Source organism: Fundulus heteroclitus, chromosome 8 (assembly GCF_011125445.2).
Source record: "Fundulus heteroclitus isolate FHET01 chromosome 8, MU-UCD_Fhet_4.1, whole genome shotgun sequence".
Classification (NCBI taxonomy): Eukaryota; Metazoa; Chordata; class Actinopteri; order Cyprinodontiformes; family Fundulidae; genus Fundulus; species Fundulus heteroclitus.
The window spans coordinates 21,581,946-21,606,633 of record NC_046368.1 but is presented as its reverse complement, the minus strand read 5'-3'; the positions used below and the strand labels follow the sequence as shown (position 1 = coordinate 21,606,633).

At 39.2% G+C, this 24,688-nt stretch overlaps 2 protein-coding genes across 2 annotated transcripts in view; both read left to right on the top strand.

Moving 5' to 3' along the window:
- Window positions 1–456: 456 nt before the first annotated feature.
- psmd5 (proteasome 26S subunit, non-ATPase 5) lies at window positions 457–6,209 on the top strand. The gene is made up of 10 exons (XM_012868000.3): window positions 457–679; window positions 2,439–2,583; window positions 2,658–2,771; window positions 2,871–2,999; window positions 3,199–3,308; window positions 3,431–3,573; window positions 3,811–4,002; window positions 4,978–5,087; window positions 5,202–5,342; window positions 5,487–6,209. Exons 1-10 carry the CDS (start codon window positions 507–509, stop codon window positions 5,742–5,744), a joined length of 1,515 nt encoding a protein of 504 aa, XP_012723454.2. The 5' UTR covers window positions 457–506; the 3' UTR covers window positions 5,745–6,209.
- Window positions 6,210–11,984: 5,775 nt separating this feature from the next.
- kcnt1 (potassium channel, subfamily T, member 1) overlaps window positions 11,985–24,688 on the top strand; it is a 49,213-nt gene continuing 36,509 nt past the window's right edge. Inside the window, exons 1-2 of the mRNA XM_036140349.1 lie at window positions 11,985–12,402; window positions 14,560–14,727. Coding sequence (XP_035996242.1) covers window positions 12,239–12,402; window positions 14,560–14,727 — 332 coding nt within the window. The 5' untranslated portion in view covers window positions 11,985–12,238. The remainder of the gene's footprint in view (window positions 12,403–14,559; window positions 14,728–24,688) is intronic.

Sequence of the window (24,688 nt, the reverse complement as noted above, 5' to 3'; positions counted from 1 at the left end):
CGGTAAATACAACTTACTTTTGCACAAGTCATTGTTCTACTTAAATCATTATATAAATTAAAAATTAGGATACATATTAAAGTCAAGACGTAAACGTTTGTTTTGTAATAATATACGTACATGTACAATGTATGCAAACCCTCTGGCAAAAGTCCGTGAAAAGGATTAATAAGACAAAAACACCAAAATAATCTTTTGTGAACAATGTTTTTTTATTAATTAAATGTTTATTGTGGAATCGTAGTAATTTTCCGACTTTTAATTTAAATGCATGTACTGGGTTAGGCAGGGAAATCTATTGGCCAGCCCCACCAAGTTTTTTTTCACCAGCCGCCACTGGTTTAAATATAGTTTACATGTCTATGAAGGCACCGAGCTGTTTCGTTGTATGCAACTGGTTTGTCCAGTAGGTGGTAGTAATGCGCAGCCTGGTTGTGTTAAGGCTGACATGAAGCGAAGAAGAAGCGGAAGTACCAGGGGTTTCCGGGGTTTCCAAAACAGCAGTTATGGCGGCCACCATTCAAAGTTTACTGGAAGAAATATCCGGAGTTGAAGACCCAATTGAGGAGCTCCAGAGCTTAAAAACTGCTTTGTCGTCCATCCCACTCAGCGCCCTGAGAGACGTCGTGAGCGGACAGCGTTTCGATGTGATTTTCGCTCTGCTGAACTCTAATGAAGGGTCTGTGTGTCTCACTCAACCTTGTTTACAGTCTGTTAAACTCACAGCTGCCTGTGATCTGCTGAGTCAGTGAGCGTTGTTGCTGGCTAGCAACGTAGCAGCTTGAACAAATGGGCTAGCCGAACCGTAACCATAACGACAGGAGAGGTTAGCGAGCTAAGGGAGCTGCAGGGAGCCTGTTTGTTGTTAGCATGCTAAGTGGCTACAATGCTACATGACTGCAGTTCTGGACATCGCCAAAATTCCAAAAAGACAAAGGGAAAATGTATTTTCTGTCTTCTTTAATTAGCTTTTCTTAATTTCTTCACTTTTTCGGTTTTAATCAGTTTATTCGCTTTATTTTGACGTTCTAAATTTCCCCTTTTCACAAATGTTTTAACAGATTCGTTTGACTTTCTATTTTCATTTTACATTTTTCAATTACTGAATATTTAATTGGGGCATTGCAAGAAAATACGTTGTTTTATTGAAAAAAAGAGAAGCACCACTCTATTATTGGCCATTTGGATATACTGTATATCACAATCATACGAATTATATGATGGTCAAGATGCTGAAGCTCACATGGTGAGATGCTTGTTGAAAAATGTGTGAATTGATTCTTTCTTTTTCCTGGGTGGAATGATTAAGCAATATAAAACTTTAACCTTTACTTATTGGTTTGAAACAAAAGCTGTGGCGCAGAAGTTTGAATTTAAAGGGGATTCCACCCCCCCCCCCCACCCCCCTCAACAGTGTATCAAATGTATCTGTATTATATTCATACACTCCCTCTAATTTTTGGTCTTAATGGTAAGATTCACAGAAGTCCGCACGTTTTCTAACTGTCATCACATTTCTGGCAGAGTTCTTGCTGGATAACTGACCACTCCTTATGACAGAATTACAAAATTGTTAATTTATTTTGGGACACGTTTCCTACCGTGGACCCTCCCTGCTTCTATGCGTACGATACAAGCGTTCATCTGGCTTGAGGTGCTGTTTCAGAAACTGTTTGGCTGCTCTATCCTATCCCAAACCAGTTTTAAAGTTGGTTTTGATGCTGTTGTTTAAAAAGGTTTCAACTACATCACCCAAACCTTCACCAACAGATGAATATGAAGTGATAAATCACCATGGATTAATAGATTGACTTAGAAAAAAGCTTTTGCCCCAAAATCAACACCTTCAAGTGAGTCTGAAATTTGGAGCATCCCACGTGGGAAAAAAAACAAAATGCCTTCTATAGACGACTCTTATGTGCAAATGGAGATTAAAGCTGCTTGGAAACAATGAAGATGTATGTTTGAAAGAATCAAACTGAGGCTTTTTAACCTATAAACAGCTGGCAGTTGTCAAGCATGGTGGTGGTAGCATCATGCTGAGGGTCTATTTCAGAGCCACAGTCGGTTTTGGAATTTGGAATCAAGCGGGCTAGAATTAAGTCTTCAATGATGCCCATGAAGGTTGTTGGTAAACATCGTAAACACAGATTAAGATGCAGGCCTGTCTCTTATCATTAGCTCTAATTTACCCCACGAAGCAGCAGCTATTCGTTAACTATCATGATAATCAGTTCAGAACCAACAGATAAAGAGCTGTTTTAGTACTTTTTCAGTGTTTTCATGGACTTACTGTTTTGACTTTGCTCAACAGAATGGCAAAAGGTCAGGTAACGTTTGCAGTACTATAGGAGTTTATTTAGCTGGACTGAGGGCAAAAATGGCTCTGACCCGTGGTTTAGTGGGTTTGGCCTTATTGATATGTCCTTTGCCCACAGGGAGCAGGTTGATCTTTGCGTGGACATTCTTGAACGCATCCTAGTAGCCCTCAGCCCTTTGCATCTGGTCCAGAACTACAGAGAAAAGCTGCAAGAGGGTTTGAGCCATCCTAATGACACCGTGAAGATACTGGCCTTGACACAGGTAGGCTGTTTGGGCACACGTACAGCAAATGGTAAGTAAAACCGTCATTACATGGGCTATTATTTCCCTGACAGATTGGCAGGGTGGTGGAGCACCCAGAGGCTGTCACAGACATCCTCAACAACCACGGCATCTTACGGGCGGTGATCCTTTGCATTGGAGAGGAGAAGATTGCTGTGGCCAAACAGGTGAAAACTTTAAAGCGCAGAAATGATTCAGTTTTGTTTCCTTTAACCTACATTGTGTGCAACCACCTATTTTTTTTTTTTTGTTTGTTCTTCTTTTAGGCGATTCAGTCCCTTTCTAAAATAAGTCACTCCAAACCTGGATTAGACAAGTTATTCCAGAGTGATCTCCTTGATGTCATGAAGGACGTGATGACCAAAAGTGACATAATCAGATACAGGATATATGAGGTCATTTAAATTCCTGCACATTTTTGTCTGAAAATACTAGATTAACAATGTTTATGTCTATTTAATTATTCCGTTCTGTTTTAATGGAAATATTAAATTTATGAAGTGCAATAACATGGCTGCTGCAAAATAAATGTTTTCTATTTTAAAAGCTTATATGACAAGAAGCTCCTCTTCTTTTTCTTCTTTCTGCTTGCAGCTGGTGGTTGAAATCTCATCTTTTTCTCCCATTTCTCTCGGTTACTGTGCCAACAGCGGGCTCATATCCCAGCTGCTCAGCGAGCTGACAGGAGACGACGTCTTAATCAGGTAGCGATGGTTCTGTATCAGGGAAAAAAAATCTGATATTTCATATTTGTTTATTTCATGTCTGACTGGGCTCCGGTGTTTTTCTAATAGTCCATTTATTTATTTTCTACCTCTTCCACCAGGGCCACATCGATTGAGATGGTGACCACTCTGGCTCACAGTCAGCATGGCCGCCAGTATTTGGCTCAGCAGGGCATAATGGATAAGATCTCCAACATGATCAGAGGAGCAGAGACGGACCCGTTTTCCTCCCTCTACCTTCCTGGCGAGTGCACTAAAAAACTCATTTTCAGACTTGTACTAAAAACAGTTTTTCACAATTCAGCATTAGCTATAAATAATAGTTATTTGTTTTGTAGTTCTTCTGCTACATATGTCTTCGAATCTGGAAAAATCGGTTGCTGCCGTCTGAATGAGTGCATTTTGAAACTTGTTCCACTTTTCAGGAAATGATGATCAGGACTGTGCTCGGGCTCTAACCACGTTTACGTTGCTGTTTTAGGTTTGGTGAAGTTCTTTGGGAACCTGGCCATTATGGACAGCCCCCAGCAGGTCTGCGAATCCTACCCGGTCTTCCTAAACAAGGTGTTCGACATGGCCCTGGATCCGGACCCTGTCATGATCGGAGTGGCCCTGGACACTTTGGGATTACTCGGTTCTACAGTAGAGGGGAAGCAGGTTCTGCAGAAGACCGGTAGGTGGGATCTCTGCAGTTCTTGCTTTTCTTGTCCTTATCCATGATTTGACTGCATGAAGGGATGGATTCCAAAACGGCTTGCAGGAGTGAACCAAGAAAATTTGTAAAATTCTCCTTCTAACAATTATTCTCACTAGCAGGACAAAACCAAACCACATCACTCTACACTGACCTGAAAATAAAGAAAATCACCAGAATTAATTAGGGATGCACGATAAATTGGCATTAACGTCGGTATCGGCCGATGTTAGTCATTTTTTTAACATATCGGTATCGTTCCTATAAGTAAAACTGGCCCGGCATTAACCAATGTATATTTCCATCTAGTTGCCCTTTGTGCCTGTGTTACCAGAGGATGAGGGGAGGGGGTTGGTCATGTGACAGTGATGCACGGCAGCCATGATTCAGTTTTTTTTTTCTTTTTAAATGAAAATGGAGATGCAGTGTGGTCATTTTGTGTAAAGAAGACATCCGAAAAGCAGTGTGGAAATCTAGACTATAATTCACATTCAAAAATCCAGTTAATATAATTTTCAGTCGGTAAAAAAATTTACAAAATTTGACCATCACAGAAACGTAAATGTGTGCGCGCACACATCGGTAAACATTGGTTATCGCACATAACGGCATTATTATGCACATAACGGCATTATTGATATCGACATCGGCCCAAATATTCATATCTGTGCGTCCCTAGTGTAAATCTTTTTCTAAATGTGTTTGGTTTTAAAAGGAGAGCCCTATAACGGAAAGAAAAGCACCACTTACTGTTCATTGTTTATTTTAAATCATTTCTTATTTTGTTTTCCCTGATCTTTACAGTTATGTTTCTGGGTTCATCTTTATCTGAGATCACATTTTAGTCAGTAATTCAGTTCAGCCGTGGAGCCATAGCCATCTTATGACATTTACAAAGTTCATCCTCATCACGAGCCTCTTCTGTTTATTAGTAAATACGTTTTCTGTGATCAGGAGAAAACTTCAAGGCGGTGTTTTCGAGGATAAGCCAACTGGCTAATTCTGGACCCACTGAGCTCAGAGTTCGAAGCTTGGATGCCTTATCACAGCTCCTCACTCTTCAGGTAATAATGGGAACAAACTGTGCATATATTACTGTGATATTATTAACAGACAAAATAAATAAACTCAACTATATTGATATTTTCATGACTTTCCGCCTTTTTTTTTTTTTACAGCCAGAGCATCAAACAGAAGACCTCCTGTCCCTGACGGAGTCCTGGTTCCAGCTTCTGTCTAACCACCCCATGGACATGATTTGCAACATCAGCACACAGCCTTTTCCAGAGCTGCACTGCGGGGCTTTGAGGATCTTCACTGTAAGTTCTCACTATTACTTCTTGCTGATCCGCTCATTACCTTCAAAACCGAAGATCGACATCTTTTTTTTTGTTTTCCCACCAGAGCAGATAGTAGCAACATCGTTAATTGATAGCATAATTGTATATGTGTGTGTTTTCTAGGCCATTGCCAGCCAGCCCTGGGGTCAGAAGATGATGATTAGCACTCCTAGTTTCATGGAGTTCATTTTGGATCGCTCCACCGGCCAAACAAAGGAGGCCAAAGATGCCAAATTTGAACTGGTGGGATCTCTCGTCGGCTCATCTACAGCATCAGAAATACTGGGCAGTCAAAACTACATCCGTCTGAAGACGTATCTGAGAGAAGGACCCTACTATGTATCAGCTGTGGCCTCCGTCAGCACAGAGGGAGCAGACTAACGCACATAACGGGCTGCAGGTTTATTGCTTAGGTGTTTGGTAAATTCAGTCGAGATTAACATAACAGCAAATGAGTTTTTTACTTTACAAAAATACTTGTTTTTTTCAGTTTAAATGTTCCATGAATCCCCGACAAATTACACATTACAAATTAAAAGCTATTACGCTAATAGCTGTTCAGATACATTTAGGTAATTATTAGGCACTGCGGTCTGGTGTAAAAGTACTTAGAGGTCTTTATAAATCTGGGATTTTAATAGCAGAGAAGCAAAAATAACCCTGAAGTAATGACTGGCTTTCATGTTCTTACCAAGTAGTTGAGCAATAAGTCGTGTAAAATGTCAGATATTACACAAGTTTTTCATGAAGACACACTGTTCACTTTTTCTCCACTCTAAGCGGTGAACTCATCCGAGCGACACTGGTTTACAAAATTATAATTTTTTTCTCTTTTTTTTTTTTTTTTTTTTTTTTTTTAATAAATGTTTACAAACACACTTTCTGTTTCTTTTACTTTTCTTCTACTGCACGACAGAAAATTGAACCATGAATAAATTTGGTTTGAACATTCAAAACAACATCATTTGAAATTTAATTTTGATTGATTAAAAATAGATTATTTGCATTTGTACTTTTAAATGAAAATGAGATTTCTTATAAACGGTACACAAACGTTGAAGTAATGGCTTCTTGCCTTTTTAACCTGTATGCCCATGAATTCTAGCAGCTCATGCCATCTTTCGGATATGGTGCAGCTTTTGGCAACTAACAAGAAATCTTCATTTTGAGATTTTCAATGACTCAATACCAATTGAAAAAAGGCACATAGGTTTAGTATATTTGATAGGATGGAGAAAATAAATGGAAGAAAATACATGGTAATGTACTGTATGTAGAGGTGCTTAAATTGACTCTGCCCATTTGTGTATGTAGCACATTATTTACATAAATGAGCATTATTTTGTAAAAGATATTGAGCCACTCTGTCTTTTTTACCTATTAAGTCTTTAAAATTATCATATATTCTAGTTTTGTGCTTACACATTAAGTCCAAAGAACAACTTTAAAATGGGCTAACTGTTAAACACTTTCTCTGCACAGTCTGCGTTAAAAGACACAATGAGCCTGATCTGCAAGAGGTCTGTGTATATTAAAACACCAGTGAACTAATTAGCATGGGCAAATGTCGTTTGGTTTGCTGCTACATTTCTGACAAATGACAAACATTTGTATTTAGAACTATAATGTCGATGTGTAAACTGAGCAAAACAGCGGCGCAAACCTTTTTGACTGTGTGCCTTCATGCATATGCAAATCATCTACTGATGACCAAACTGCAAATTTATGGGAGGAGGACATGCAAATGTCAATACTTGGAGTTTTTGCGTCTATAGCACGTTTGATAGTCAGGTGCAAGCTCATGCACAAGCATTTCTGTGGTCATTGTGACCAAAAAGGAGGCACTGGTATGATGACAGACGATGGAGAGAGTCTGTGTGCATGAGGACATATTTGGACTGTCAGTAGAATAATGTCAGTGGGGAAATGTTCATTTATGGGCTCTGTGAAGCACAGTTATGCAGTGTTAAATTATTGTGGGCCTACTTTGGTTCGCAATATTTTGGGTCAAGCAGCTGTTGTGAGAAGTTGGAGGAAGTAAATCCAGCTGTTTAGAGATGAACCTCACTGAGTCTGACCGTACGGCTCCTTCCTGAACTAGACTCAGAGGGGGGTCAGTATCGCATGAGCTATAATTGTTTTGGCCATGCAGAAGGATTTTACTGATCCTCTTTGTATGGATTTCTATATTTTTTCTTCAGCATGGTATCGCCTTTAAGAAAGGAACATTTGTTAGGATGTGACCAGCGCCATTTGTTCACTATTGACCACTGCAACTATAGCCTGAAGTGTCATTCAGCTCCTGCAGCATCATTGACTGGGAGCAGGAGAAGAGTTTATTGTAAGGTCCACAACAGAATAATAATAAGACCTTGCAATGTGGGCCTCTTTATCAAAAAGAAAACAATAATTTCTGCAAGGACAGCGGGATTAAAGGTCACCTTTGACTAAAGCTTGAGCAAAAGTCATTTACACTTTAGCAATAAAACTGTTTTTGAAGAACATCGCTCTGAGTGGTCTACTTTCAAGGCTTTCTGCTGTAACCACATGCAAAATCACATTTAATCATTACTTTGCTCTTCAAAAATATGTGCCGCAACAGGACAAAAGATTTTCATTTTCAAGCTACTGGGTTTGGCTCTGAAATATATTATTCCCCTTTTTTTCACTCAGAAAAAAGGGGAATAATATATAATACATGAGAACACAAGTAAGGATAATTTAGTAATCCTCAATCCTGTTATTTAGTCATTTTTTTTGTTACTTTTTGACCAAGAAAAAAAAACACACAAATATGACAATAAATCATTTTACTTAACAGCTCAACAGTCAAGCTTTCTAAGGATGCTTCCAACAAGTAAATAAACTCCATGGCTGCACTTTTCACCTTTTTTAGATCAAGTAGAGAAAACGATAATGAAATTGTAAAAAAAAAAAAAAAAAAAAAAAAAAATATCACAAATTTTACACTTCTAAGGTAGTTGTGGCCTAGTGGTTAGAGAGCATTTATAACACAAGCCTGCCGCAATTGAACCCTTTTGTCATTGTCATTTGACCAATAATGTTTCCGTCAGCACTAATTAATTGATATATAGTTGCACATGAAAAGATTCAAAACCCTCTGCAAAATATAATTATGTGCCAACCGCAAAACAGTTCAGATGCAAAAGAAAACCATTGGAATTGTTGAAATGTTAGCTATCCCTGTGTTGGTCCTTCTTGGGCACCTTTGCTCTGGGGGTCTCTTCGGGCTTCTGGGGTTCTAGTTCCCCTGGTGTCTGTCTCAGTGATCGGGGGTGGGGTCTTTGGCTCCTAACAACCACTACTGAACATTTTCTTGTGAAAAAACCTTACATACACAAGTGCACCCTCAAACACCTACAGGTGCTTGGATTCAGGTACTTTCAGATTCACTTCTATACAGAAGACCCCTATTATCATGTTCAGCTGTCGCTTTATACATTTCGTATTAAATAATACTGTATATTCTTCAGTGATGGTATCAAGGCGTTGCTTGTTTGTACCTGTAATACTTTATTGGCTGGTTTTGCTGTTCTCTTTATTTCTCTCTTAGCGGGTGAAGAAGCAGACTCAGATGTTGTATCGCTCTCTCCCTTTTCTCTCCTCTTTCTCTTTCACCTTTTCTCCCCTTTTGTCATCTTGTCCCATCTGTTTATCTCCTTTTATTCCTCTTCTACCTTCCTGTTTCAGTGTCCATTTAACACGAAATAGTCCCAGCATAAAATCCAATAAAGCTTCTTGCATATATAAATCAAGCGGAGCACTATGGCGAAAGCAGTAAGGCTCCACATGTGAAAGCAAAATCTGTTGGGCTCTTTTTGGCATTAAGACAGCCATTAGTATTGTCACATTGCCAGACAGGATAAAATAATAATGAAAAATGTTTAATAGGCATCGTACTGATCGACTTACGTTTTTTTCTGAACTTTGATTTTTCATTAATATCTTTTTTATACTTTGTGAATCATTCCTAAACAAGAAATATTAACAAAGTCCTATAGAAAGGACGTAGTGTATCAGCTTGCTGGGTCCAATGTTCTCACTTATATCCAGATGCAGGGTTAAACACATAACAGCTGCAGACACCAGATGGTGACCTTTCAAGTGTTTCATACATTCTTTTCTGTGATATGGGTAAAATTATTGAGAAAAATACACCTTTTCACTGTCTAATTTTTTATGTAAGTAACGCCTTCCACTGGGTCATCCTAAGTGTGAAAGGACTCCAACATTAACTATTCCCACGAAAACATTTAAAACACGTCTGCAGGTAGAGTATCACAGATGCGGCCCTCCATCCGACAGCAGTAAAAACAACAACAACAACAACAAACACACTTTTTCTCCTGTGAGCTCTGACTCAACCTCAGGCGTCCATCATAAGCTTGAAACTCATGAACAACCTCACATCGCCGTGTCCCCTGTGAATCATCGGTTCACCCACGTCTTCTCCTCCGTGTGTCATCAGATCATCAGCAAAAGAAAACGTCCCGTCAGTCTTTTTTTTTTACTTGATGTTTCATTTCTAGCATCCACTTTAATCCAGTGTGCTGCTGGAACGATTAACAGAACAGGGAGGAAAAGAAAAAGAACACCCAGAGCAGGAAGGGATCTTCATAATGCAGATGTTAGTCTTTGTACACGTTTACCAAGGTCAGAGTATCTTCCCTATAGTTAAATCATGCAACAATCATGAATTTCTTGTTAGGGTTGCTTGTTAATTTTGTTGAAAGGGTAGATGATAATACCAGTTGCTTTTTTCTTAAAGACAGGTCAGCTTTTACCTTGGTTTCCCTTTTTCTAAAGGTTGGAGGATTTAAGATTGACAAGAGGCATTAAGGAGGAGGTAATGTGAAATTGTGCTTGAATGATGAATCAGCCCTCCATCGTCAATTAGGCTGTGTCAATCAGACCGGAGCAACAACAGGTTCGGGTTGCTGTGTTGTCGAGATTTTTCACTTCTCGTCAGACTCTTGCTCTGTCATTTTACAGACTTTATTGTTGCCTGAAACCTGAACCTATTTCCAACCATTTATTGAGTGCCTGGTTTGATCTGATTTATAAAAAAAGAAGAAGAAAACACTTAAGCACCACCAGTATATTTCCCAGTTTATCTTTTATTTTTTTTAGTAAAGTTCCTATCAATACAATTTATTTCAGCGATGTCAAACTCAATCTACTTGCAACAGATCCCTATTTTTCGACAGATGTGGTGCCTTGCTAAAGCATTCATCCCCTTTAAAGTTGTTCCCATTTTGTAACCTTTTAATCGATTCATTTTATTAGGATTCAATGCGATTGAGTAGTGGACAATTTTGTAGTGAAAGGAAAATGACAAACGGTTTTATATTATTATAACTAAATAATTGAAAAAGGCCTTGGCGTGTTTGTGTTCAGCCAATACACCTGCAAGTCTTTTGAATATGACTCTACCAGATAAGACAAATTTTCACCCCTTTGCAAAATAGCAGAACTTCCGTCAGATTGCTGGAAAAATGTCTGCGTACCATCAGTTTTTACATGTTGCCACAGATTCTAAATTTGATTTCGTCTGGATGTTCCCAAGGCCCTTCTAACTCGTGGTGACGCTTTGACCTGAATCGTTCAGTGGTAGCGCTGATTGAAGGCTTTGGGTTGTTGTCCTGCTAGAAGGTGAAACTCCATCCCAGCCTCAAGTCTTTAAATGCCTACAACAGTTCTATAACCTGGATTGCCCTGCATTTAGCTCTGACCAGCTTCCCTTTCCATTGCTGAATAAACATCCCCACAGCATTACGCTACCACCGCCATGTTTCAGTGTGTGGACGGTGTGTTCAGGATGATGTGCACTGTTAGTTTTCGTACACAAAAAGTGTTTAACGTGTTGACCAGAAAGTTACATTTTTGCTCCCATTGTTATGCTTAGTACACTGAGAACTTGATATTTGAGTGAGACATGGTAAATGGTGTGTACTTGTATAGGGCTTTAACTAATCAGGCGACCCCAAAGTGCTTTACACTACAGTCAGTTGTTCGCCCATTCACACACACATTCACACCCTGACGGTGGTGAGCTATGTTTGTAGCCACTATTCGGAATCGATTGCAAACGCGAGAAAAAATCCAAAAGGTCCCTTGGTTTATTATATTTTGCTTGGATATTTTACGTGCTGGTGAAGATCCTCGGTCATCCAGGTCATGATTCCAAAAAAAGTTAAAACTGGACTTTTTTCTGAAGTTTGAATCGTTGACGATGACCCTAACGACTCCTCATTGCAAAGGGATGGACCAGTTTTGGTTTAATTTGCATGTCATCTAAGCCATAACAATGCCTTTTTTGGGCAATAATATAAAGCTTGGAACTCCACACTACTCCAGACATTTTGAATTGAGAAAGCTTTCTGGATGGAAAGCAAAACGTCTTCAAAATTCGGAAAAAAGTCCAGTATTGTTAACTTCTTTTGGAAGTGTATTTTACGTGGAAATAAACGCCAGTGTCCACCAGGGGACGCTGCTCTCCGTTTCCCCTGAGCCAGGGAGTTGCGCCGCTGAAGCAGGAGGATCCTGTCATGTTCTCCGCTGCAGACCTGTCTCATCTGCGTTCAGAGGCTGCCAGCCTCATCCTCTGCCTCTCCTTCAACAGTCCCACCTACATCCCCGCAGCTTTGTCACTTTTAAAACGCCAACAGGCAAACCGCTTTAAGCTCGCAGCCTCTCTCTGCGCGCATAGGCGGGGGAAACAAAACACTCTCCTCCAAAATGCACCTGCATAGGTGAGACGCACCATCTAGGAGGGATAACTTTTATTTTACAAGAGCTACGTATATACATTTTCCAGTTCGGGAGTACACTCCTGCCTGGCAGATCGCCCTCCGATGCAATTAACTCAGGAAGACGACTTTGTGAAGGACTCCACCCCGACCGCCGCAGCCCTCCCGTCGGACACAAGCGCCGGACCTCCGGCCAAAATGTGCAGCGAGTGCTACGTGAATCAGTCATTTGTGAACGACGATGGGACGGTGAGCGCCCATAAGCCACGGTAAGAGAGGCACCGACGATTTAGCAGCTGTATGTTGTTTATTTTAAAGAGGGACTATTTGTTTTATGAAAAACTTGAAAAGTGACCATGTTTAATGTGTACTGTTTGTTCGTGCATCCACGCACCTGTCCTCACCTGTCCCCTCCCCACCTGTATTTGCTCAGCTGCCCACAATAGTCATCACACCTCAAGCTACTGCAACAAAAAACAAAAAAAAAAGGTTGCAGTTTTAAAACTGAAAACCTGCAGCCTGGCTGCACACTGTGTCTATATGTATTGGTTATATTTCTCCAATGAGTATTAATCAAATGTGTTTGACATAGCGTTATTTTCTAATGAAACTCTAATTGGACAACTTTTTCACGCATTACTTCCAGATTTTCCTCTATTTCAGATATGCATCTAAGTAGCGTTAACTAACAAAATATTGGTCTTCCTGGAATTATAAAGATTCTTATTTTTGATAAACATTTATCTGCGAACTTCAGTCCTCACTCCGATGCCTAAATGAGCCATAAAGTCCTGGGTATCTCAAAAGGTGTGAGTGCTGCATTTGCTGAAGGGATTTCACAAAGCCACAGGGGAAATATACCCCTCATCAATTTTCAAATAATTCTGACAACCTTAATGCAAGATTATAGCAAACAGACGCTGATGAAGACAAGATGTGATTTTGATTGCAGTTTTTTTTCTTTCCCTGTCTCTCTGTCCAGTTTGTTTTGTGAATGATGCAGTCTGCGTTTCTAGGAGACTGAAAGCGGCGCCAATCTTCACACCAAGCCATCAGCGCTCCTCTCATTATAACAATTTAAAAAAAGGATGCAATATTTTGTTTTGCTGCTGCTGGCTGTTCAACAAGTATAAAAAAATAACTTAATCTCTAAGGTACCCACGCATGCCAAAAATAGACTAATTAATCAATGCATCCTCTTTAATCTGTAGTGTCTAATTTATCTAATTTCTTCAAATAATGTACATCAGTTTCCCCCCTCCCCAAGTTTTTTTGTTACAATGTGTCACTTAGTATCACCTTGCATTCAAACAAATATACCAGTGTACCAGTTTTTAGTTGTTTATTTCCTTCCACTTGCACTTTAAAACACCATTACCTCTGTAAAACATGGAGGTTGCATTGTCACAGACTGGGAATGCATTTTTTTTTTTTTTTGGCAGGGACACGTAAGTAGAGTTGATGGGAAAATCTATGAAGCTAAACACAGGGAAATCCTGGAAGAAAAACACTTAAAAGCTGCAAAAGACTCCATACTGTGTCAGCGGTTCATCTTCTAGCCAGACAATGATTCTACTTATGCTGTCATAGGTACAATAAAAGGTTTTAGTTCCAAACATATGTCTTTGAATGGCCCTATTGAAGTGTAGCCCTAAATCCTTAGGTCTGCCAACCAGGAGCTCCTTATTGTCCCTAAATCTAAGCAGAAACTAAGAGCAGAGGGTGCCTTATTATTATTATTATTATTATTATTATTATTGTTAATATTTTATCTTGTCTGTGTTTTACTTGTCTATTTTAATGTTTCTGTTATTTTCAGTTGTATATATATATATATATATATATATATAGAGCACTTTTCTTTACCCCTGTTATTATAAAGTGCTTTATAAATAAAGGTGCTATGGTGTAGTAAAGCCGTTTGAGAATGTGAGTCAAAATTTCTACTAACTAATGTACTAACTCTAACTTGAATCGTTCCCTAATGTGGTTTTATAATCATCAGCTCATTAACAGAGATGTTGTAATTGACTAAAATGTAGTCTTAGCATCCATATAAAAATGCAGCTGAAAACCTTATGATAGCTACGCTAAAAGACATTCATTTCTGCTCATTACCCTAAACGATTCCACCAGCTTTTAGACACAGCATTAGTCCCATTTGTATCAAGTAATCTGTATAATTGATTGGTTTGGAGAAGCATTTCTTGGTTTCCTGTTTTATTTTATGATGTTCTGTAAACCACACTGCAGCAAAATATGACCACTTTCCACTTTTCCACCCCCTTTCTGTGCTTTCTCTTCTTGTTTCTGTGCTGCTTTCAGCATCCCCACTCTGTTCCAGCTACCTCCATTTATAAAAAGCCTTTTCTTCTTTTCCCTTATTTCCCTTCTGTCTCTTTACTTATCTCCTCTTCCTTCTCTAGCTCATCCCCAATACCACTTCAGACTAATAGCAGCCACAGCAGCGGAGTTATTCTGGACATCTCCTCGCTGAAGATGGAGCAGGTGGAGAGTGAAGTTCCTCCTTTGCCGCCCCGCTTTCGCTTTAGAGACCTGCTGCTCGGGGACCAAAACTTCCAGAACGACGACAGGTAAGCAATGGCAAAGGCACCAGGAAAAACTGTCGCTCACGCACAAACTAGGACGAGAGCTACTGCAATGTCAGGTCAGAGAGGTTACATTGTAAGCGAAAAGTCTTTAAATATTTAGGAGAAACCACAGCTGTTGACCATTCAGAGAGTCTGACAAAAATAATAACCAAACAACTGTCCCAGTGACTGATTTCAATAGCTAGGACTTCAGTCTAAATTATCCCTAAATCAAATTGTTAAAAATCTCAAACTACAAAAAAAATGTTTTGCTACTGCTTCTAAAGTAAACTTAAACGAGAATGAAGTATATTATTGGGTCTTTTTAAAGCTTGCAAAATTAAAAATGTATCATTTTTTTGACACATAATAAATAGAAAACAATTATACTTGTTGACAATTCAGCAGAATAGCTGATCAGCAATGATCAGCAGCTGTCTGTTGTTTGCAGATGTTAACCTTATTTGTCTAACAACCAACAAATGGCCCTGATCGGCATTCACACCTACTTAATCCCTCTTTCTGTTCTGTGCCTATGGTGTTCTCCATGGTGCTGAAGTTGAGGACTTTACGTACACCTCTCTACATGCGTTGTTCCTTTTCTGTTTTTCTGTTTTTTTTATCTACTTCTGGCAGTATTGACAATTGGGAGTGTACTTTGAAATGTTAAACAATCTGATGTTATTTGTACTTTTGCTTTTTTATTTGTGTGTGTGTGTGTGTGTGTGTGTGTGTGTGTGTGTGTGTGTGTGTGTGTGTGTGTGTGTGTGTGTGTTGAGGGGTGGGGTGGGGGGTAAATCACTGCTTTGAGTTTTTGGGCGATACTGTTTGTGCTGTCCATGGTGCTGAAATTGAAGAATGAATCCATGCTTTTATGCAAGTCAAGTTATATATTTTTCGTCTTTGCATTTAAAGCTGGATGAATTGTTGTCATTTCCCCTTTGCGACTAAAAATATAATGTTATTTTTAACCTTGTTTCCCTTTGTTTAATCATCTTTTCCTCTACATTTCTGCGCTGTTGGGGCATCTTAGTGTGACATATCTAATCAGACTATCTGCAGTCCTTTCAGACATTATAGAATTAATCCATTTGTTGTATTTACACCACGGGTTTAATTGGACTAAACATTTTTATTTATTTATTAATTGTTTTTCTTTCAGATAAAATACATGGAAAATATGCATTTCATCGATGTTTGGTAAAACCTATGGACTCATCCTGGAACTTGAATTTCTAAAACAATTATCAGCACAAGTCAAAATATACAAACTAATCTGCAGTTAAGGTGTTTGTAGCCCTTAATACACTTTTGCGCCATGATGACTGACAGGAAGCATGGGCCCAAACAAGAGAACTGTCATGCAAAATAATAGAAATGTTAATTAAAATCCTCCAATCAAGTGGGTTCGTTTCCGGTTAACTGTGTGGTGCAAACAAAATTGGAACGTTTTAAAAGGGAGTCATGTTGGTGAACCTAGGACAGTATTGGGTCAGAAAAGTTAGAACAATTTACATAAAAATAAAAACAAAATGCACATTTTGCAAACTTTTTAGAAATTAAATAAATTGAAAGTAGGTTCAATGATGATTAAGTAATCTTTGGCGATAAAAATGCATTTAACCAACCAAGAGGGTTAAAACTTGTCTTCAGGAAGGGCAAACACTCCAGCTCTTATTTCTTTAAAATATTTAAGGCAGAAATTGTATCAAATTGTACATGATTAAACTCCATCCTAAAATGGATTTTAATGGTTGTTTGCTGTTAACCTTCCAGAAATAACTATGGACATTTAGCCAGAAGGTCTGTAATTGCGGTCTACTCAAATTGGCTTATCTTAGAGCAGATGACAAATTCAGGAGTTTTACTGTACTTGAAATAAATTTTGCTGATGGTGGTGCAGCTGCAGGACAATCTTTTGACATTCTCCACGTAATTGTTACGACCCCAGCCCCAACAAAAAAAACAACAACTTAACATTAAAACATACCTACTCTATCCCCTTGCGACTGGTCTTGCCATTAAAGAATCCAGGGTGGTCTTAGACGACACTAAACTGAGCCCTGTAACAATGTTCACCTATTTGGACAGCACAATAATATCAACTGCTTTATTCAACACACAAACTGAGTGTCACTTCAGTGCTGTTGGTTCTGCTGTTTTTGTGGATTGAAAATGTGTCTCTGGTCTGTTCGCAAAGTGTAGAGCTGCCATGCTCTAAGCTTTGTGCTGCAGGGAGGTGAGGCATGGAGCCTTCGCCAAAGAGGCTCTAATAAGCTTGACCTGCTGCCTCAGTGATACCTACAGCTTCCAGTGAGATTTGCATGGCAAAACAAGGTATCCAACATTGTGGTCTCTTCCAGGGCAGAAACGCCTGTGGCCGTAACACTTGCAGTGTGTGCTCAGCTGTTCTAACAATCATGTGAGTCCAGCATTCGCCCGTAGTGCAAACAAGATCGTGTATCACAAACGCCTAAAGAGGACCAACGTCACTCTTTTATTGCGAGAGTTTTTGGTTTTTAGGAAACCAAGGAATCTCAGTTGCCACGAAAAGCTTTGAGTGTCAATAAAAAAATATGGCTGAACAGACAATCAAAAATCATGTTTGTGAGCCATCAGGAAAACTCAGAATACTTGACCTGAGATTCAAACAAAAGAACCTCATCATCAGAGAGAGATATGAGACTGTAACAACCTGGTTGATGAAGAATGTTGTTTTTCAGTGATAGTCTAAGCTTCAATCGATCCAAGTTGGAAAAAAGGAAAATAAAGCACTAATTATGATTTATTATTTTCTCTGCCTGATCTGAAAAAGGTGAAAAGTGCAGCCGTGTACTTTATTTAGTTGTTAGAGATATCTTTAGAAAAAACTTGAATGTTCAGCTGTTGAGTAAAATAGTTTATTCTGCCATGTTTCTGGGTGAAAAGTAAAATAGCGATTACTTATTCTATCCTTACCTGTGTTTTTATTCTTTTTATATTCATCCTCTAGTTTTTCTAAATGACAAAATGTTGCCAAGAATATTTGACAGTTTTTTCCCAGTGAAGCCCAGTAGTTTGAAAATGAAAATCTTTTGTCCTGTTGCGGCACATACTTTTAAAGAGCAAAGTAATGATTAAATGTGATTTTGCATGTGGTTACAGCAGAAAGCATTCAGAGCAGACCACTCAGAGTGGTGTTCTTCAAAAACAGTTTTGTTGCTGAAGTGTAAATGAATTCTGCCCAAGCTTAGGTCAAAGGTGACCTTTAATCCCGCTGTCCTTGGAGAAATTATTGTTTTCTTTTTGATAAAGAGGCCCACATTGCAAGGTCTTATTATTTTTCTGTTGTGGCCCTTGTAATAAACCCTTCTCCTGCTCCCAGATGACGAAGCTGTAGGAGCTGAATGATACTTCAGGTTATATTTGTTGTGGGCATTAGTAAACAAATATCACTGGTCAAATGTTAACTGGGATCATTCAAAAGTTCCTTTTTAAAGGTGAGTCCATGCTAACGAAAAACACAGAAATCCATATAGTCAAATATCATTCTTAATGGCAGCCTTGCAGTTTTTATCATTTTAAGTGCTTTCATTATCCTGTTTCTTAAGGGAAACCTTTCAGATCTAAACATAGCAACGGAAAATGTCACATATTTTGCAGTTACAAGTCGCAGTATGGCACAAAGTGCCCACATGTAACTTGAAAATCCACGTTAAGTGGATGTACCTGCGTGGGTGAGAGGAGGTTCAAGTGGAGTAGCCTCTTCCGTTTTTTTTTTTTTTTTTTCAAAAGCACTGACTCATTGAGGAGGTCATCTATAAATTAGCGCTTCAGACTTTTTTCCTATTCAGTGGAGATGAAAAGTAAAGTGGGGGGAGAGAATGAGAGGGGAGCAGCGTTGTTCTTCGATCCTTTCATCTCCTTCAGGTTCTGCAGGTGTCTTCTTGACAAACCTTTCACATTATTAGAGCATGGAGAGCTCCAAATCAACATCAACATTATAGATAAACAATCTACCTCTGTTCTCCTATTGGAAGAAAGAAAATAACAAAAACAAAAGAAAACAAGGAAACACATTAACAATAACAGAAGGATCAAGTAGGTACGTTCTGCTGGTGTTGTTGGTTAGGGCATGGTGTGGGATAGGAGCCTGAAGAAGAGTTCTGGGAACTTGTTGCCCCCTCTCTGTTTCGCATATGGATCTGGGATGTAGGCAAGGGGGATTCTGATTTAGAATAATTTATAATCATTTATAATCATCACCTTGTGGTATTTATTGCAATAACAATGAAAGTGACAATATATATAAAAATTCAGCATGCTTTCCCTTTAAAATACACCAAATAGGCAACTTCATTACACCACTTACATTAAGTACTGCAACTGTACTGCTTAAAAGCAAATGACAAATACATTTAATCATATTTTTATATACACGGTGTTAATATTTGTTGATACTCTCATAAAACAAACAGTAAGTCAAACAAGAAAGTTTATTATCATTATTGTTAACCTAAAATTTACTATTGTAATTAGCAAGACAAACAAACTAAAACAAAAAATAATGAAAGAAAAGGAAAAGACAAAAGTACAAATACTTCATTACCTAACTTAAGTAGAAATTTTGATTATTTATACTTTAGTGGAGTGTAGCCCACTTTTTACTTCTACTCACATTTTCATGCAATAATCTGCACTTTCTACTCATTACATTTAGATAATAGCCTAATTACTTCTATTTTATTTCAGCAGGTTTTCGTTCTGGCTTGTCAATAAAATACAGAAAACAACAAACTGTTCAGATAAATAGCGATACCTGAACAGAGTGATTTTGATTGTGATTGGAGGCAGTACTTGGCCCCAACAAAAATTTAAGAAGAAGAACAAAACATAGAAGAAGAAGATTACATTTTTAGGATTATTTGTTATTTTCCTTTTTTTCTCTTTTTTGATTAACCCCTAGGATTAATCAATAATTTTGACAACACTGTCTACCTTATACAGACAACCATACAAGGGTAATTGTTATAAAAGGTTAATGCACTTAATTTAATGTCCAGTTTTGTTATCTTACATTTGTGGCCCTCTTCAATTCCTGTAGCTACGCTTGGATGTTCATTTACATTCAAATTACAACAAGTAAAAGGTTATTGATATTATGTCTCTGAAGTTTGAATTTTTGCACCAAGACTTAAAGGCAACAAGGCATCAGATTTTCTGCTCCATGAAACCCATGTTAATGCTCAGCACCTATATGGACCGTTAATACATTTGTATTGTACTAAATGGTTCGTTTTCAATGGACATATATGTGGATAAAACAGCCGATCCCAATGTTTCTCACTATTAACATCATACTGTGCAATTATAGGGGGTGGGGAGGAATTACTTCTACTTTAATACTTTAAGTAGTTTTAAATCCGGTACGTTTATACTTTTACTTCAGCTAATGGTCTGAGTGGATACTTCTACTTCTACAGAAGTATTTATTATCTATACTTCTGCTTGAGTAATAGATGTGATTACTTTTGACACCTCTGCAAAAGACATATGTTTCTGGATTTTGTTGGCTAAATCTGGGTAATTGCGATGCTAGCATCATTATCGTGCCATCATATCAAACATAAATATATGTTTCCCTTCATCCATCACCATGTTGCAGTTAATGTTTACAGTTTCATCGGGTGCTGCAGTGTTGTCGGAGAGGTCCATGCTGCAGCAGCATCACATACGGTCATTCCTATCATGGTAACGTTGCTGTGGCAACAGGTCCACACACGAGCTGGCTGGAAAAAAAAAAAGCTGTATGCAACTCTAAAAATAATTCCCATTAAATGATCAAACACGGTGCAGAGGAAATTCTTTCCTTGTAGCTCTAATCGGCATGTTTTCTCGAGAAGCTCATCAGTAATCATTTGCCAACAGACAAGGCATGTAACCACAGATCTGTTAGTCAACAAGGCTTGTAGTGCAGGACTCAAGACTTTCTGCATGCCGCAGCAGCAGGTGTCTCTGCACGATGGACTCAGATGCCATCGTCCGCACCTGGATCAGTCCGTCTGTGGGAATTTGGAGGTCGGACCCATTTGGTAGTGACGCTGGGCAGAGGTAGGGTGCTTGATGTCTTGAAAAACAGTGGAAGTGATCTCTGTGACACCACGGGGTGTCCGTATTGTTTTTCATTGCTCAGCTAAAACAGATTACGGACCTATTTATGGGATGAGTAGTTGAGGAAGAAAGAAAAACAATGTGTTTAGCCAGTTTAATAAACATGCTCAAAAATAATTGATCATTTTTAATGATTATATTTATCTTGTTCTCTAACAGGTCCACTGCAATAAGTGCTGAAACTAATTGGTTTAACTGTTGTTACAGAATAATTGTATCACCTTTATCCGTTAAACCAGGAGTGTCAAACATACAGCCCGCGGGCAATTTAGTCCGGCCCGGGGGCTAAATGCATTATCATTATTCAAAAAAAAATTCTGGCAATGTGGCAATAAGAATTGTTGTCTTAATGCCAGAAAGAGCTCATCAGATTTGACTTTCACGAGTGGAGCAGTACTGCTTTTGCCATAGTGCTCCGCTTGATTTATGAATGTGAATAGTTTTATTATGATTCATGCGGGGAATATCTCAAATGATATGGACACTACAATGGGAAAGTAGGAGAGGAAAGGAAGAACAAGGAAAAAAAGAAAAGGTGAAAGAAAGAGGAGATAAAGGTAGAGAATGATAAAACAATTATCACCAGTGGTACCTTTATTGATACCCTTTCTGTCAGTACTTTGTCAACCACATTTTGTCAAAGGAGAAGTAATTGTCCTGCAACATTTAACAATGTTAGAGAATGCAGTGAGATGGATTCTAGACCTATGCACAGTTCACTTTGTCCAGAGTCCTTGCTCCTATGCTCTCTTCACTTTCAGCCCAAAGGTTTTTGCAATCGATTCAGGTCTGGATGCAATAATTGTCCTGGAAAAATCTTTTTTTTTTTTCCATCTTAATGTCTGCTGTTCTGGCCGTATGTTTTGCATTATTATTCATCTGTTCATATGTAAATACATTTAGTCAATTTGATTCCACATACACCTTTTAATTACAAGCAGATGATTTCTGCTTGCCAAACGACCTTAAAGGTGATGTATCATTCGAAATCCACCTTTTTAGCCCTTAATTACATCTTTATGTACTTGGACTCTCTAGCAATGCAAAAAAGTTCAATTTGATCTCTCAAGGTACTGTGTAGATATATTTATATTCTTTTGGGGTCATATTTTTCAAGCCATTCAGTTTTCTCTGTTTTCTATTATGTTTTTTGAACAATTACATCACAGTATTTGGTGCAGAACTGCTAAACAAGGACTTGAGCCTCATTTCCATCAACCCTATTCGATTTGGGCCGCCCCGCTTGGCCCCACCCCATTCAGTTTTACTCTGCGTGGTTTGTGTTTTGACCAGCCTTGAAATACCTGGAAGAGGGAACAGCCAAAATGCAAAAGACCCTGGTGGCTGCAGCAACGAGTCTGTAGGCTCCGCCGACAGCCAGCTACACCAGAGCAGATCCAGACAGAGCTAGGGGGTCCAGGCCCCTCGAGGCAGCTGCCAGGAGTGAGCTAGCACACATCCGAGCGCCCAGCCCTGGACACTGGGAATCACCAAAATATACACATTTATGTATAGAAAGCTGTAGTGTCCCTTTTCATTTTTCCTTCAGCAGTGGTTCATAATTTGTAAATAGTACAATTATATTTTCTTTTGCCCCACAACGTTCATGTTGGTTCTTTATATTGTCGTCGCTGTTCAGTTTTTCTGGACCTCCTCTTGACAAAAACCTTCTCCTTTCTCCTCGGACTATGGACTTCCGGTGTAAGTATTTTGTGAATCTGCCATTTTTATTTATCGGAGCAATTTTGCAGTCTAAGCTGAAGGAAGGCGCAACTACAAATGGATAAGCGAAGGGGTTCGGTTGTTCATTACATTGTCCCCTAGTATACTACAAAAATGGCCAAACTGTGATGATTCTGCCTGATCTAGCATGAATAGACCCTGTTTGCAGTCTCCATGACGTCACAACCTGCTCCTGCTCTATGTGCTGCTCAGGTAATCGAGGTCTGAGCAGTTACACCTGCGGCGGCTCCAATTAAGTGGAGTTGTGGCACCTGAAAGGAGCGCTATATATTCTAGGGTCTCCCAGTGTGTAACTGCCAGATTCTTGAAAGCTTTCGTGTGAGTAAACCATCCAGAGGTCCTTGATTAACTTCCTGATTTCGACCTGTCTCGTTCCTGTTATTTCCCCTGCCTGTCATGCCCCTGTCGGTTTTCCTGATGGCTTCTGGGTTCTAGACATCGACCTCCTGCTTTGTTTCGTGACCAAGCCTGCCTGCCTCTGTCCTTGTCTGGACTCTCCTGCTTCTTGTGGGCGACTCAAGCCCGCATCTCGCACCTGTCTGCCATTTCTTCCCCTGTTTGGAAACCTCTGCTCAGACTGTGTCTCCCATTACAGATTCTCTTGCCTGGATCCCAGTCTCGCCCCTTGCCTCACCCTTCTGGAAACCTCTGCCTAGGACTGACTCATTGTGTATGACCCCAGATCTGACTACATTATCCCCATCAGCCTTTACCCTGAAAACGAATGTCGTGAGTTGGATCAGTCAGTCAGTGATCCGATTCACCTCCTAGACGGAGCTGTTGGAATCAATCATTAGAGCCAATGCAACCTCCTGGCATCTGAGAGCGTTAGTGTTTTTTATTCATGACTTCTACTGAGTTGTTCTTGGCCACTAACCCTGCTCTTCTCCCCACAGTGGCCCCAGTGTGTGCTCCAGTCAGGTTCAGTTCCAGCAACACCAGTTTATTATTAATACACCCTTTAAAACGTTCATTCTCTGTCTGCTGAATTATTGGTTCTCCAGATTCTGTTAGTGCATTACACAAACGGCGTGGATGTTCTACTCCCTGGAGGGGGGGTGGAGTGTGAAGTGCCTATTTTAGAGTTAAAGAGACCATATCAAAGGAAGTTTCTCTGAGACACACCTCAGAACACGGGTAAAAAGGGGTAATGTGGGACTAAATGAAAAAGAAATTACAGTTCCACTTTATATAGACCACAAGTGAATAATGTGAAAAGCAGGAACCTAAAAGCATGATATGTCCCCTTTAAATATTCAGTAGTCATACGTTACTTGATCAATGATTAATTGACATGCTCAACATTTATTACTTTCACACTCTTGTTTTACTGACGATTATCTCTGTGTAAACTCGCTCTTTTTTTAGCACTTTAAAATGACAGCGAGGTTAAGTAAGGTGATCTTATTTGGAGCTCATCCTGTTCCCTGAAACACTGAAGTGACTCGACAGCACGGCTGAGATCAGACTACTTTGCAATTGTGTAGGAGCTAATAAAGGGGCATTCCAATGCCTGTGCACATGTGTGGGCAGAGGAATGAGACAGAAAGACAGGCAGACGGAGATCAGTCTGTAGGACTCTCAGTATGTGATAAGCAGCTCTCTGTTGAAGAGTTTCTGCTTCCAAAGCTCATCTCTGCCTGGATGGATTTACTCTTTTTTTTTTAGAAATTTCTTCACTTATCCCCTCTCTATTAGACGTTCTGTACTCCTAAGTGGAGTTTAACCTCCCAAGTCATTTCCACTACATTGCATTGTTCTTTGAATGCAACACCCCTACACTTTTCTCCCTTTGCACGACAGCAATTTTGAGCTAAAGTTTTAGATTAACCAAAACTTAAAACAATCCACATAGACAGAAACTTCTGTATAAAACTCTTCTAATCCCTTTGGTTTGCACTTTCTGTCATCCTTTCTCCCTCGTGTGAACTCTTCTCAGAGCAGAGTGTTGAAGACTATTTATAAATGCTGTTGAGATTCATCTTGCTTTTTTGAGCTGCATAGCAGTGCAGCTCCTCCTTTCTTCTTTTCTCCATTTTTTTATCTGCATTGTCTGACATTACCTAGTTGT

Excerpts from the sequence above, each read along its gene's own strand:
- psmd5 (XM_012868000.3), top strand. The coding sequence starts at position 507 with ATGGCGGCCACCATTCAAAGTTTACTGGAAGAAATATCCGGAGTTGAA. Across the intron at positions 3,000-3,198 it reads TCAGATACAGGATATATGAG|CTGGTGGTTGAAATCTCATC; the intron begins GTCATTTAAATT and ends TTCTGCTTGCAG. Across the intron at positions 5,343-5,486 it reads GGGCTTTGAGGATCTTCACT|GCCATTGCCAGCCAGCCCTG; the intron begins GTAAGTTCTCAC and ends TGTGTTTTCTAG.